The sequence below is a fragment of the Crocuta crocuta genome, unplaced genomic scaffold (assembly GCF_008692635.1).
Source record: "Crocuta crocuta isolate KB4526 unplaced genomic scaffold, BGI_CrCroc_1.0 scaffold62, whole genome shotgun sequence".
Taxonomy (NCBI): domain Eukaryota; kingdom Metazoa; phylum Chordata; class Mammalia; order Carnivora; family Hyaenidae; genus Crocuta; species Crocuta crocuta.
In genome coordinates, this window is record NW_027529173.1 from 504,900 (window position 1) to 520,130 (window position 15,231).

The 15,231-nt window shown below is 38.6% G+C and overlaps 1 protein-coding gene across 2 annotated transcripts in view; it reads left to right on the forward strand.

The window, feature by feature from the left end:
* Positions 1–15,231, forward strand: part of RAPGEF5 (Rap guanine nucleotide exchange factor 5) — a 176,478-nt gene that overhangs the window by 15,841 nt on the left and 145,406 nt on the right. For both annotated transcript variants that reach the window (XM_077757649.1, XM_077757650.1), the window contains exon 3: positions 2,645–2,711. In XM_077757649.1, coding sequence (XP_077613775.1) covers positions 2,645–2,711 — 67 coding nt within the window. The remainder of the gene's footprint in view (positions 1–2,644; positions 2,712–15,231) is intronic.

Consider the following 15,231-nt stretch of genomic DNA (forward strand, 5'->3'; position numbering starts at 1 on the left):
GCATGGTAGTAGGAAAGGAAGAGTATTTCTGAATTCTAGAGCTTTCAGTAGGTGGTGGGATAATGCTTGGTTTGAACTCAGAAAAGAGCAGGACCAAGTCTGAGTTTTAGAAAGATAATCCTGGTATCTAGAGCAGATTGGGTGCAAGAGGAGAAGCCAGAGACAAGCTGGTTAGAAGATAACAGAAGTAATTCATGTAAGAGAAGCAGAGGACCTCAACTGTCAGTGAGACTTAACAGGGAGGGAACTGAAGGAAACGGCCACATAGTGACCATGGAGCTGAGTCGTGAGAGGTGCTGGTAGAACCAGTGAAGGCAGGAGGCAATAGAAGTACAAGGTAAGTTATGCTGACTTCAAGGAGCCTAGAAGATCCCCATGTGGGTGAAAATAAGCTTCCTGGAATTGCCACCCACCACCCCTTTGACTGTAGATAATAAAAGAAGGTGAGCTCACAGGAGATATGGGGCTGGAGAAAGACTTGGGAGTTCTGCTCACAAATCGTGGTGTTGTGGTGGTCACAATGGGATGAGGGCTACAAGACAGTTCTTGGGGGGGTCATCTGTCTGTCTTACACAGAGTTCCTACACTTATTTCTCAGACAGTTTTGCCAGGACCTCTGGGTGGCTCAGTTGATTAAGTGTCTCACTCTTGATCTCAGCTCAGGTCATAGTATCATGGTTCTTGAGTTCAAGTCCTACATTGGGCTCTGCCGTGACAAAGCGGAGCCTATTTTGGATTCTCTGCCTCCCTCCCTCTCTGCTTCTCTCTCAAAAATAAATAAATAAACATTAAAAAATGCTTTTGCCAAGGTATGTTTTGTGCTGGAAGAATGACTGTAGGTAGTTCTGCTTCTGAACAGGGACTCAATTATTTGTCAATAAACCAGCAACGGCTCAGCCATTACTCATGAAGTAGGCATTATCAGTCACACACACACAGGAACTTGCCTTGGAATTGTGAGTTCCTTTCAGCAGTTTGTTGAAAACACCTTCATGACGGAATCTGTGCTGGTGCAAAATCTCTCACACCCGTGAACTAATCGCTGAGCTATGTGCTGGGGTCTGAGAGACATGAGCCGGCATGACCAACCCCCGCTTCACGGCAGGCACAGGCAGGCGCCAAAGCCCTTGCTTGGTGCTCTTGTGCCCAGTGCATTTGGCTCTTAATTTCCTGTCACATCTATTCGGTCACCTCAGCTTAATCATAGAAACCTGGTTTGTTGGCTTAGGTTATAAAGGGTTGCAAATCTCTTCTCAGTATAACTTCGTGTACACGGAAACCTTGTGAGTAGATCATTGTAATAACAAAGTTCATTGTTCAAAGTAGTCATTATGAAGGCAGCTCGCTTTTTTGGGAATAAGGGAAGTTAGAATGCTCAGTTCTCACTGTTTTTATTGAGCAGATTATTAGCTAACATTTCAAACGCTTTGCATCACAGGTAATTAAGTTATTTGACAACATCGGCACCGCTTCCTACCCGTATCATGCAGTTCTTGTAAAAGGTGATAGTTTTTCATTCACTGCTCTGATTTAGAGGGTGTTTTTTTTTTTTTTTTCTTGTAAATGGTTTGAAAAACATAGGAACAGGAAGCCAATGCCAGAATTGATCCAACTCGTTTTTCCCTTCTTAAAGAGTTTCTATTTAGCCCTCCTGGCCTGGGAGGCGAGCGCTTCGGCTGGCCCACTGCAGTTTCTGAGATTGAAATCAATCATTGGATTGCCGTTCTGATAACACTGCCCTGCAGGGCAATTACCACCAATGCTATCAAGTCCACAGAAGGTGGTGAAAGGGATTGCTGTGGAAATAGATCAGGGAAACAATTACATATATTCAGTTGGTATTAATTTTTTTCTTTGACCAGAGAAAAAATTTCATTTTATAAAGTTTGCTTTAAGTAGACAATTTTAGTACACCTGAAACTAGTATAATGTGTCAAACATACTTCAATAAAAAAAAGGAATAGATAATTTTATGTTAGTATATATATTATGTGGTGAAAATTTTTTTATGAATTACCTTGCAAAGGTGATTTTCCTAAATAGACTGATCATATACTATATGTTATATGCCTCTTTAGTTATTTAGTATATGGATAATTTTCTTGGTTTCTCAACCGGGGTCAGGTATTTTAAAAAGGAGTGCTGTGCTTCTGCGGCTATTATATTCTACATAATTCCTGTCACAGTATTAGGCCTGTAATAGACCATTTCAAAACAAATCTGTTTTGGGTGAAACACAGATGTAGTGGAAAATTCATGTTTCAGATTTTCAAAATCTGGATTTAGACGAGGAGGGAACTCCAGTACCTAACCACCTTCCATTCACATCTGCTTATGCTTTGTGCATGCCCACATTTGTAAATCTATCGTGTCAGGACTATTGTGTGATATCATTAGGAAACATATACTCTATCCTCAGGATTTAATTGGTATATGATAAAGGGGTTCTTGCTAATTGATCCTGAAGGAACAGTTGGCCTACAACAGAGTTGTGTCCCCTGGCATTATTGACACCACGTTATTTGCATGGGCACTTTCACTAACATATTAAACAATAATGCCCTTATTTGCCCTGTGTTCTCCGTAACTTGGTAGATAATTGAGCAACCAAAACTAAGAGTAAATTATTCTTGGTTTTTCACAGGTCTCATCAGAAAATCGAAGATTCAGAAGAAAGCAGTGATGAAATTCTTGCACGGCTAACGTCTGCGGTAAGGCCTTGCAGTTTCCCTGCCTGAGGGTGCGGAAGATAATGAAGGCCAGGGTCTTCAAAGAGAGGCAGTATGGGTGGCGGCAGAGAGACACTTGCTCTGTCGTTGCATGTTGATATAGGAGACCCACATCAAGTCAAAAGGAAACATGACCTTGATTTACTACTCTCAATGCAGCTTCTCCAGCAAGATCATACATATTCCTAGTGGAAAGTTCCTGAAACCTTAGTGGAGGCGTGACATTTGATTTTTAAAATATAGTATGACTTAACCTAGGGGATGTTGTGACCTGTTGTATAAAGGAGAAAATACGACAGGTTTCATTAGAGGGAAAAAAAAAAAAGAATTACGTCAACTAACAAAAGGCCAGATCGTTCATTTCTAATGTACTAGGTTGCAACATTTTCATTGTTTACTAAAGCCACTAATCAGAGTGGGTAATTGCCTTGTTAGTTGAAGAAAAGGTCATGCATGCCCTTCATAATACAAAAAGCAAGCTGTGGTTGCTAATCACTGAGCCCTAGTTTTTGACAGGCTCTCGTAATCCTATCTGATAAAATCTTTATCCATTGGTTTGACTTTCTGGAAACTTTTCTAGCCTTCCCAAAGATGCTTTAGTTTGTTTTAACTGCATTATTGAAATGGTAATTGGTGAAAATTATGCTGGATTATGTACATGGATGAAACTGACTTTCACAGAGTTTTATACACCAAGTCTTAGCATCTATGCACACTTGAAAGTTAAAAGTTGCCTTTCCTACTGTTCTGGAATGTAACTTAGAAAAGTAGTTTTTGACTAAATACAGTGACTGGTGGTATAAAAACTTAATGTGAAACAGAATCTTGAAGCATGTTAAGGAAAAAATTTAACATGACCTTTGCAGGTTTTTTTTTAATTTAAATTTTTTGTATTGAGGTATAATTGGCATACAATGTTACATCAGTTTCAGGTATATAACCTAATGATTTGATGTGTGTGTGTGTGTGTGTGTGTGTGTATGAAAATGATTACCATAATATGTAATACAGAATACTTTTTTTGTGTGATGTGGACTTTTAAGATATGCTCTCTTAGCATCTTTTCAAATATCCATAGGTCACCATGCTGTATAGTATATCCCACAACACATTTATTTTATAACTGGAAGTTTGTACTTTTTTGTTTAAGTTTATTTTGAGAAAGAGAGAGTGCACATGCATGTGTGTACACGAGCAGGGACAGGACAGAGAGGGAGAGAGAGAACCCTGAGCAGGCTCTGCCCTTGTCTATACAGAGCCTGATGTGGAACTGAAACTCACAAACCACAGGATCATGACCTGAGCTGAAACCAAGTGTCACATGCTTAACCAACTGAGCCATCCAGGTGAACTGGAAGTTTGTACCTTTTGACTCCCTTTACCTAATGTTCCCAACCCTGAATTTCTCACCTCTAGCAACCACCGATCTGTTCTATATATCTATGAGCTTGTTTTTTGTGGTGGTTGTTCTTGTTTTTAGATTATACATACATATGAGATCACATGCTATTTCTCTTTATCTGATTGATTTCACTTATTATAATGCTTCAAGTACCATCCATGTTGTCACAGATGGTAAGATCTCACTCTTTTTTATGACAAAGCAGTGTTCCATTGCATATAGATACCACATCTGTTTTCGCCATTCATCCATCAGTGGGCCTATAGGCTATTTCAATATCTTGGCTATTGTAAATAATGCTTTAGTGAACTTAGGGGTGCATATATGTTGTAGTGTTTTGTTTTTTCTAGATAAATACCCAGAAATAGAATTGTTGGGTCTTATGGTAGTTCTATTTTTAATCTTTTGAGGCACCTCCATACTGTTTTCCAAAGTGGCTATGCCAGTTTACATTCCCATGAGCAGTGCACAAAAGTGCCCTCTTCTCTATATTCTCTCCAGCATTTGTTATTTCTTGGTTTGTTTGGTTTTTGTTTGTTTGTTTGTTTTTTGGAAGATAGCTTTCTCATAGGTGTGAGGTAATATCTCATTGTGGTTTTGATTTGCATTTCCCTGATGATTAGTGATGTTGAACGTCCTCTCAATTACCTGTTGGTCCTCTGTCTTACTCTTTAGGTCTTCTGCCCATTTTTATTTGGGTTGTTTGGTTTTTTTCTGTTTCATGGTATGAGTTCTTGATATATTTTGGTAGACATGTGACTTGTAAATATTTATCAGATATATGACTTGTAAATATTTTCTCCTCTTCAGCAAGTTGCCTTTTCATTTTATTGGTTTCCCTTTGCTGTACAGAAGGTTTTTAATTTGATATAGTCCCAGTTAATGATTCTTGCTTTTGTTGGTTTTGCTTTTGGTATTGTATCCAAAAAATCATTGCCAAGACCAATGTCAAAGGGGTTACAATGTCTAGGAGTTTTGTGGTCTTTCAGGTCTTACAGTCAAGTCATTAATCCATTTTGAATTGAATTTTGTGTATGATGTAAGAAAATGATCTAGCTTCTTTTGCATGCAGCTGTTCAGTATTTCCAACACCATTTAATGAAGAGATCATCCTTTCTTCATTATATATTCTTTGTTGTACATTAATTGGCCATATGTGGGTTGGTTTATGTCTAAGCTGTTTATTCTCTTTGATCTGCATGTCTGTTTTTATGCCAGTACCATAGTGTTTTGATTACTATAGCTTTGTCAACAGTTTAAAATCAGGGGGCATGATGCTTCCAGGTTTGTTCTTCTTTCTCAAGATTACTTTGGCTCTTTAGAACCTTCTGTGGCTCCATACAAATTTCACAGTTGTTTGTTCTTATTTCTGTGAAAAATGCCATTGGAATTTTGACAGGGGTTACACTGAATCTGTAGATTATGCAGTTTAAACTGTTGACCACCGAGGAGTACCTGTTGTATGCAGAACCATTATAGCCATCTATTTAAAAAACACTCACTGTGGACCGGATACTGTGTCAAACGTTGTGTTTGTTTGTACATACACATGTATACACATTCTGTTCAGCTTCACAACCCTATGAAGTAGGTGGGCATTATCCCTGTTGTATAGATAGGAAAGTTTGTAGAGGTTAAGTAACTTGCCCAAGGTCATTCACTTAAAAAGGAACAAATCCAGGATCTAAACTCAGAATTTTCTACTTCCTAATTATGTTTTCTTAACTACTATGCCTCATTTTCTTTGTAATGGAATATATTACTGGGATAGTTGCAGAAGCAGCAAAGACCTATAAGATGTTTCCTATAGCCATACCAGGAAGACAGAGAGTTAAGGTACAAAGCGATTGGCAGTTGAGTACTAAGTATAGTGGTGTATAGTAGATTCAGGAACAGTAACAGAAAGCATCACTGAAGAGACTTGAACTATCGTTGAAGGCAGTCAGGATTTGAACATGTGGTAATTAGGAGGATGTGTACTCTAGCAGTGGGGTTTATTGTGTGCAGGTGAAGGAATAAAAGAGTAGAAAGGGAAAATACTGAGATGCCCAACTGGCTAGAGAAAGTCCCAGCTAAGAAAAGTGAAAGACTTTTTGAACAACATATTAACATTATGGAATAGACATTTAAGAAAAAAAGAAAGATGGTGAACACCTGGCTTAGTTGGTAGACCATGCAACTTTTGATCTCAGAGTTGTGAGATCAAGCCCCTAGGTTGGGTGTAGAGCTTACTTAAAAGAAAAAAGAAAAGACAAAGAAAAAAAAGAAGGGAAAAAGATGAGTTGAAGAGGGGGAGACTGAAAGGTTGACAAAAACCTACTTTATTGTGGTATTTGTGGGAACCAAAAGAAAAATGAGTTCAAAAGGGATCACAGAGAATTTTTAAAAAAATCAGTATGACTAGGTGAAGGTGGAAGGTGGAAGAGGAGTCAGAATGAATGGAAAAGTGATGATACAAGTAGGAAGTTGAGTAAAATACTTGGAAGGAAACATATAGAGTTTGGACATACTGAGTTTGAGGACATAGAAACATAAAATATATAAACATTCAAGAAACACCTGGACATGTGAATCTGGAGCATAGAGAGGTTGGGGCTAAAGTGACAGGAATCAGTCACAGAGAGGTTGCCACTTGAAGAGCAAAGTGGTAGGTGGGGCCTTGGGGAGCATCCACAGTAAGAGAGAAGGAAGATGAGAGGACCGTGAGAGAAAAATAACTGAATGGTTTATACTATGAAAATAAAATTCAGGAGAGCCTCTGAGGGGTGCCTTGGTGACTCAATCGGTTAAGTGTCCAACTTCAGCTCAGTTCATGAATTTGAGCCTTGGATTGGAACCTGGAGCCTGCTTCAGATTCTGTGTCTCTGTCTCCCTCAGCCCCTTTCCAGTTTGCGCTCTGTCTCTCTCTCACTCAAAAATAAAGACATTAAAAAAATTTTTAGAAAGCCCCTGAAAAGGTGGGATAGACAGCAAAGTGTTTGCTATATATTTGGTTGAAGTGATCTTACTCAAATAATCTCCAGGCTAAAAGATTGAATGGATTGAGGTAAGGTATGGGAGTAGTGGTATCTAGTGATGAGAATAAAGTACAGAAAAGAAAATTTCATCTCTTTAAATCCATGGGTCATTGGTCTAGGATAGTGAAAATATCATTGAAGTGAAATTGAGGACCTTGATTCTTCCAACAATGTGTCATTGGTTAAGTTGTTGGACTAGACAGTCTCTTAAGTTGTAAAAGTCCTTCATGCATTGTATAAGCGTTTGTGAAGGAATCATTGTGCCTCATGTCTTCACAATGTAGTCATTCCTATGGCAGTGGCATCAAAACTTTGTGACGTAGGTGTAAACACCATGTAGGAAGGAGAATATTTATGCACATCAATTCTTATCTACCATGACCCCCAAACACATTAAGGAAGAACAAAAGTGACACGCAATGTGGAGTTGTTCTATTTTTTTTTTTTACATTTTTTTAATGTTTTATTTATTTCTGAGAGAAAGAGACGGCATGAGCAGGGGAGGGTCAGAGAGAGAGGGAGACACAGAATCCGAAGCAGGTTCCAGGCTCTGAGCTAGCTATCAGCACAGAGCCTGATGCGGGACTCGAACCCACAACTGTGAGATCATGACCTGAGCTGAAGTTGGACGCCTAACCAACTGAGCCACCCAGGTGCCCCACAATGTGGAGTTGTTAATCTGTTCTTCAAGGGTTTGTGTCTGGGGACACTGCAAAGGGAGTGGTAATCTCTAGCAGTATGATTTTTTGTGCTTTTTAATTCCCCTCTTGTTATTCAAACTTGGGAGCTTTGTATATATGGTCTTACAAGAGATTGTTCATTTCTTTAACGCCAGTAGTTTATTCTTCCAGCTTTGGTTCATCAAGGGGAAGGTCCTGTCCTCTAAAAAAAACCATACCTGATGTTCTACCCTGGAAGAAAATCTCACGAGTCATTTTTTATATTCAAGGAACATAAGAAGACAGTGCATGTGTAGAAATAAAAATGTCATAACTCAGTCAGGTTTATAGTTGTTAAATTTACATGAACACGAATGATAAAAATGTTCTAGCCATGTTACTAGTGATTTTCAGGAAAGAGCTACTCTCCCAAGTACCTAACATCGAAAAACCTTAACAGTAAGACTCTGTAAGAAGTTTTCAGTTTAGGGGGAAAGAACATGGCTCTAGTAGACACCTTGCATTATAGAAAGTCTACAGAAACCCTCTGGGCATTATTATCGGAAAAGAGTTTCCCTGTTTGTACATATGGTTTCTGCCTCAGCACCTTAGCTGTTTTTCTGATATCTTCTGACCCTACAAAGTTTGTTAACTTGAAAACCTTTTCTTTCTCATTTACTGTGGGTCTTGGTTTGATAAAGATGAACAACTAAAAAGAGCCCTTGCATTACAACCTACCCTTTCCTATCCTTGAAGTCCTGAGCATTTTTTTTAAAACATGAATTCTAACAGTGTTCACAACAAAAGTATTCAGAATTGATGATACAGCTTTTATGTTTTTATTACAATCCAAGGTAAATTAAATGTAGGGGGAGAATTTATAGTGAATTAAATATTGGTTTGAAAGCCATCTTAGAATGTAAATTTCTGAAGTAAGCTAAATTTTGAGAAGAACTAAGTACTTGGAAATGTTCAAAGACAGGAAATGGAAACATGAGCATCCTTGAGTAAGAGATAAAGCTGATTCTAGGCTTCTATCTCTTGCTTACTTAAGCCCAGTGTCCAAAATAAACCTATTAGGCTATTTCTCTTTCTTTAGAATAATTTTCATGATGGAAATTATAGAGATAAGATGACACAAATACATTATCTGAGCTTAAGTGAAATTTGTGATTTTTGTTCACACAGTCTAATTGTCAAGCTACTCAAGTAATGTAAGTTAGGCTAGGTTGTGAATTATGTATATTAGATGCCTGTTTGGTGGGATGGTTACATTAGTTGCACTTACAAAAAGAGTAGGGGGGCTTGTAGTGTGGTACTCTAGGCTGCTTGGTCCTGAAGTGAGCCATCACTTAGGTGGTAAAAAAGAACAGTGTTGAGTGTCTGCAATTAAACATTAACCTGGTAGTAGCAGTGATGGAGGGTTTATGGGCATATCTTGGGAGATGACTTAAAATTACAAATCAAGCATTGCAGATTTAGGAAGAGAGATCAATGAGGAGAGGACAAAATCTAAAACTCTGGGACCATTAACTAGACACTCTCACTACCTTGTATTCCTTCTCCCGAGTTGATTTAGTTTAACATTCTTATCAGTTTAGATGATTTCTCTGTATGTGTCTGCTCTATCCACTTGCTCATTGTCTTCAGTTCATCCAACTTTATCCTCAAAGTTCTGCATATGGTGTTTGTTTGTTTGTTCAGAGAGAGAGAGGAGAGAAAATAAGCATGGACGCATGAGTAGGGGAGGGACAGAGGGAGAGAGAATCTGAAGCAGGCTCCCTGACATGGTGCTCAATCTCACAGCAGTGAGATCATGACCTCAGCTGAAATCAAGAGTTGAGCTTTGACCACTGATCTACCCAGGCACCCCTGCATATGATGCTTTTAATGGAATTTCTAAATTCCTTCTCATACGGTCTTCAGGCACAGTCTCATCCTCTGAGAAATACCACTTAGCTGAAAAAAAAATCTTGCCAAATTATAAATGGAGTGTCTGCTAAAAGTTCTGAAAGACCTTGAAGCAAATGAAGCCCCCCCCGCCAAGCAAAAATACATGTTAGGATATATAATTTTTGGTGAAAGTATAAGAGAAAAAAAACCTGCTATGAAATTTTTTTACATCTCACTAGGAGCAAAAAACATGGTTTTAACTGACTGCTGCCCATCGTCACTGTCACAGAAACATTTTTCCCCGCTCAGTGTCCAGAAGTTGTGACTTAACTCCATCAGTTTTCACATCACCTATGAACTTGTTCTCACATGATTTCTAGCATTTTTGTAGTTAAAGCCTTGTTTTCACTTTTTCTCCATCTTGGATCCTACTTTCTGGTTAGAACAGACCTAGTTTACTCTCATTCACCAAGACCTGCACCTAACTTGGGCCTTTGTCTGATTCTTCTCCCAATTTGTCTTTTCCTTAGAGTTCTTGGGAAATACTTATTACGGAGACACAAGGAACTGGGTCTTAATGAACAGGCAGTACACGAGGGAACTCAAGGATGCAGACTTTTCGAGATGCTCTGCATTGCTGGCTCTTTTCTTCCTCTGCTATTGCCTGTTCTTGTGTTCTGCTTTTGAACATTTGGATCTCCTCTCATTTGCCATGTCCAATCTTTTAATCTGAAGCTTCAGTCTTTTTCTCTAAGGATGTGCCTTTCACAGGCTTTGGGAAGCATGTAATGGAGCTAGGATTCTCTCAGTTCATACTTGAATCTGTGCACTGGGTTTGATACATTAGAGAAATTCCCTTTTGAACAGTAGTGTCTGAAGATAACAGTGACAGCTTTTTCAATTGGAAACTTAAAAAATGGTATTAGTGTAGAGAGCAGAAGTAGCCTGGGATCTGGGTTTTGAGTAATCTTTAGAAGCTCAGAATTTTAGAGATCTACTTAAGATTGTGTGCCAAATTAGCAAGGTTTGGGAACAATCTTAGGGTAGTGAGAGTGGGGAGAGTCAGTCACATTTCACACATGATAAGCACAATCCAGTGAGGATTTTTTACCATATTTAGAAATAGATTTTTTAAAACACTGAAATGGTAATTTCCACTCACCCCTTTTTCCTGGCTATCTGCCTCTTCCTTTCTGGAGAATGGAGAAAAGGAGTGTAGTTAATCTTCCTTTTCTTAGTCTATCAGGGACTTGAGTGGGCATGTTTGCTCAGAGAATAAAAGTAAGTTAATCCCCCAGGGAACAACTAACCTTCTGTCTGGCTGCTACAGGACCATGAACATCTTGTTACCTTATATTTCTTATCTGTAGGGAACAGAAAATTCCTACTTGGAATCCTTACCTTGCCTTCAATTTTTCCAGGGGTTTAAGAGCTACAACGTGATTTGGGGGAAGGCCAAGTAGATTGAGTTTTGAGAAAAAGTGTCAAATGAGGCCCTAGACTAAGACAGACCTGGTTTCAAAGAACATCAGAAAGGCACCAGGGGAATTGTAGCACGTATCTGGAATGGTATCCATTGTTCTTGTCCTTTACAAGGAGCCAAGGGACTTGTTAGTACCTTCCTTCACTGTTGTTTAGAGCTCCCCCCGTTAGCTAGTGTCTGAAGAGTCTTGGGCTGTGGATTATAGGTCTCTGGGATCACTTGGACAGCTAGAAAACCTTCAGTTTTCCTCAGATAGGATCTCACAGTGACACTTCACTAACCCGTGACTGTCAATATATTTAAAAAAAATTTTTAAAGTTTATTTGTTCACTTAGAGAGTACAAGTGGGGGAGGGGCAAAGGGAGAGAGGGAGAGACAATCCCAAGCAGGCTTTGCACTGACAGTGCAATGTGGGGCTTGAACTCACAAACAGTGAGATCATGACCTGAGCTGATGTCAGACTTGTAACCAGCTGAGCCACCCAGGCACCCACATGACTGTCAGTATTTGAACAGATAACCAAATGATAGATTCCTATTTTTTGTCAATTAAAAATGCTTATATGATTTATATCTATTGCACATCAGAATGGTTTTCGTCATCCTGGGAATAAATCCCTAAATGCAACATGGACACACACACACACAAAACTTTTTAACATTATTTACGGAGTTATCTCTGTTTCCAAAGAAACCATTTGCATGTACTCTTATTATATGATACTCTCATTTAACTCTAGCCTTGAGAATTTGGTTTTGATGAGCAGCATAAAACATGCCATTTTGCCTACTGAAATGATGCCAGCGAGGGAACATTTATTTAAAAGCATTTGTTCAGAAAGCGCGAGTGTATTGAACCCATTCACCAAACATTTGTTCAGAAAGTGTGAGTGTATAGAACCCATTCAAGAATAAAACAGGTCTCAACAAATCCCTGTGAACAGGAGTAGAAGTGTGTGTTTTTGTATGTGTGTGCATGTTGTGTATTCATGTATATGATCATATTGGGGTATCTCTTGCCAAGATGAAAATCATTTTGATATGCAAAACATAGAAGACATTTTTAATTGACAAAGAATAGAAATACACCATTCAGCTATCAACTTGTATATTGACAGTCATAGGTTTGTAAAGTGTTACTGTGAAAACTTATCTGAGGGATCATTAAAGGAATGATCCATGAACATTTTGTATTGGACTGCTGCTTCATGCATTTGCTTAAAATAGAACTTCTTATAGCTGCTTAGGTGAAATGTAGGTTTGCATCCTTATGGCAATGTAATAGCATCTTATAATATGTCCATACACGTAGCAGGACCAGGAGACATATTAAAAAATGAAAATTACTTGAGTTTTTTGTGGTGATGGAATAAGGTGGATTTTAACTTAGTTCCTGTTATAGTGTTGTAGAACAGTTTACGTGAATTCTGGGTAGAAATCATGTGAGTTCCACTCCTATATTTGTAAGCGTCAAAATGATGATAAAGCCAGTAGTGAGTTGTCACTACCGTAGATTATGTCTGCAGTTCTCTTTTTATTTATCTGATACCTGGATTGTTTGATTTGAACATAAAGACTTTGCAATTGAAAAAAACCTTCAGAGTAGAAAACACTTCTGTAATGAAACTACTCATTAGTAACTCATTATTAACTTAAGTGTTTATTACTTCCTAGGTTCTTTTTCTTGTGTGTGTACTCTTTTATGGAAAAAAAAAGACTCTTTTATTTTGTGATCTGTACTTTTCACTGAGTATGTCTTCAGTAGTGAAAAGTTCCTCCTATAGCATTTGTTGTGGTTCCAAAGCATCACATTCCATGGATTTTTCATTATCTCCTATTTTTGAACATTGTGGTTATTTTCAATCTTTTGCTATTATAAACAACACAGAAATGAACTTCTTTGTGGGGGAAATTATTGAAGAAAGTTTCTTGCAGATCCCATTTATTATCCTCTTGTTGATTAAGGAAGACATGGGTAAAGGGGTAAGACTGGCTAATATATGTTGAGTTATTATCTTGTGCAGGCATTCTGCTAATGTTTTTCGTGCTCTGTCACATTTCAGTCGTGCAGAGCTGGGTGTGCTATCCTTCACATTAGAAAGATGGAGCATTTGAGATAGGAAGTATTAATAAAGAGTCCACATGAAATTTAAAATAATAGTTCAGGGTTCAAAAAGCAATTTACCACATTCTCTTCACTTAAAATATTTCATAGTTATTGAATAGGTCTCAGCAATTTGGGTTTGGGATTTGATTATAGAATTCTCTTCTTATTTCAACATTTTAATGAAATGAGACCTATGGAGTCACATTAAATAGTATTTTAATTTTTAACTTGTTCAGAATCATTAAATACTGGTAAACATGGCTGCCTGGTTTAGTAACTGAGAAATTCATTCAGACTGATTCTTAAGGTCTTCTGGTTCCATCGTGTGAACTCAGAGGCATACTCTGATTTTATAGCATGTAAATCATGTTCCAGAACCAGGCTCTATTGGCAAGTAGTGATACGGCCCTAATAGGTGTGCAGGTTTTCAGAAGGCTACGAGGATCTGTGTTATTGTCTGGTAGCTCTGATTATTTGAAAGTTCTTAGAGCCAAAGCATGCCTTTTTGTAACTTCACTCCATTGGTCTGAATTTTACTTCCAACTTTTCAAATATCCTAAGCTCATAATCATGGTCCTCCTAAGTCTTCACTGCAGCAACTACAAACACTTCATTTATATTCTTGATCACAAACACAAATATATGTACTAGGGGGTGATACCAGGAGCCAGGGTCAGAATGATGAGTAAAGGAGTCCATTTCAGGGGGCTTGTTATACACTATTGGCGACCCCCAGCTAAAGGGGAGATTTCACTAGCATGTGATAGAGCTACAATTGAGGTAAATGTTATAAAAGTATAAGCAGGGAGGGCTCAGCCCCATCGGGGGAGGTGGGTAATACTCAAGAGAAGACCATACCTAACATGGGACTTGAAGGACAAGTAAGTGACATTCACACAAAGTGTCTGTGTCTGAGTTAAGTTAGAGATTAACTGAATGGGAAAAGATGGCAGGCTGAGCTAAGTCAGGGACCCCTTACTTTTTGGCTTGAGACCCTGGGGGCATGGGGTTATTTGGTGTATGAGACATAGAGCATTTTATAGACTAAGAAGAAGAAATGACCTCACATTTGGAAATGTTGAGTTTGAGCTACTTGTGGGATATTTAGGTCCAGGAGGTGAATGCGTATGGGCCTCTAGGGCCCTAGAGATGCAGATATAATTGAAGCACTGTGAGTAAATGAGATTGCCTATGGAGAATGAGCAGAAAGAGAAGAAGATCTAGAAGGATGAGGATAGATCATGGAAGATCCCAAAGAAGAGCCTTGGGAGAAGAGAAAACGTAGCCAGAGAGTTGAAAGAGAAAAGCCTAGAGTATGTGGTGTCATGAAATCCTAGTGGCTCAGAAGAGAGTAGGAAACTGTGTCAAAGCCTGCAGAGAGGACCGGGAGAATAAAGAGTGCAGCACCTGCACATTGAGCTACAAAGAGGTGGCTATGGACACGGTCTCTTATCCTCCTGTGGACACTGTCTGCTCCTCATGAACCTAAGCAGATGGTACTCCACACTGAACACCATCCAGATCTTCTGGATTCTATCACATTTGAGGTTTTGGTGGTTTTTGGTTTTTTGTTGTTGTTGTTGTGGCCTGAATATCATGCTTCTAGTAATGTTCCTAAAAGCATGGTTACTCATTCTAAGTCATCTCATTTCCATTGTTAATTTATACCATGCTTTTATGAAAAAAATTATCAGATCTCTTTAATGTCAACCTTTGTGAAAGCAGACGTTCTAAATATCTAAAAATTATCAGATCATCTAAAAATTATCAGATCTTTTTAATGTGAACCTCTGTGAAGCAGACGTATGCACGTGTAGCAGCCTTAAATAGCAGACTTGAAAACCTTAAGTGAAGGATTTGGGGGAGCCTGGGTGGTTCAGTTGGTTGAGAGTCTGACTTCATCTCAGGTCATGATCTCGAGGTTCATGAGTACAAGCCCGTA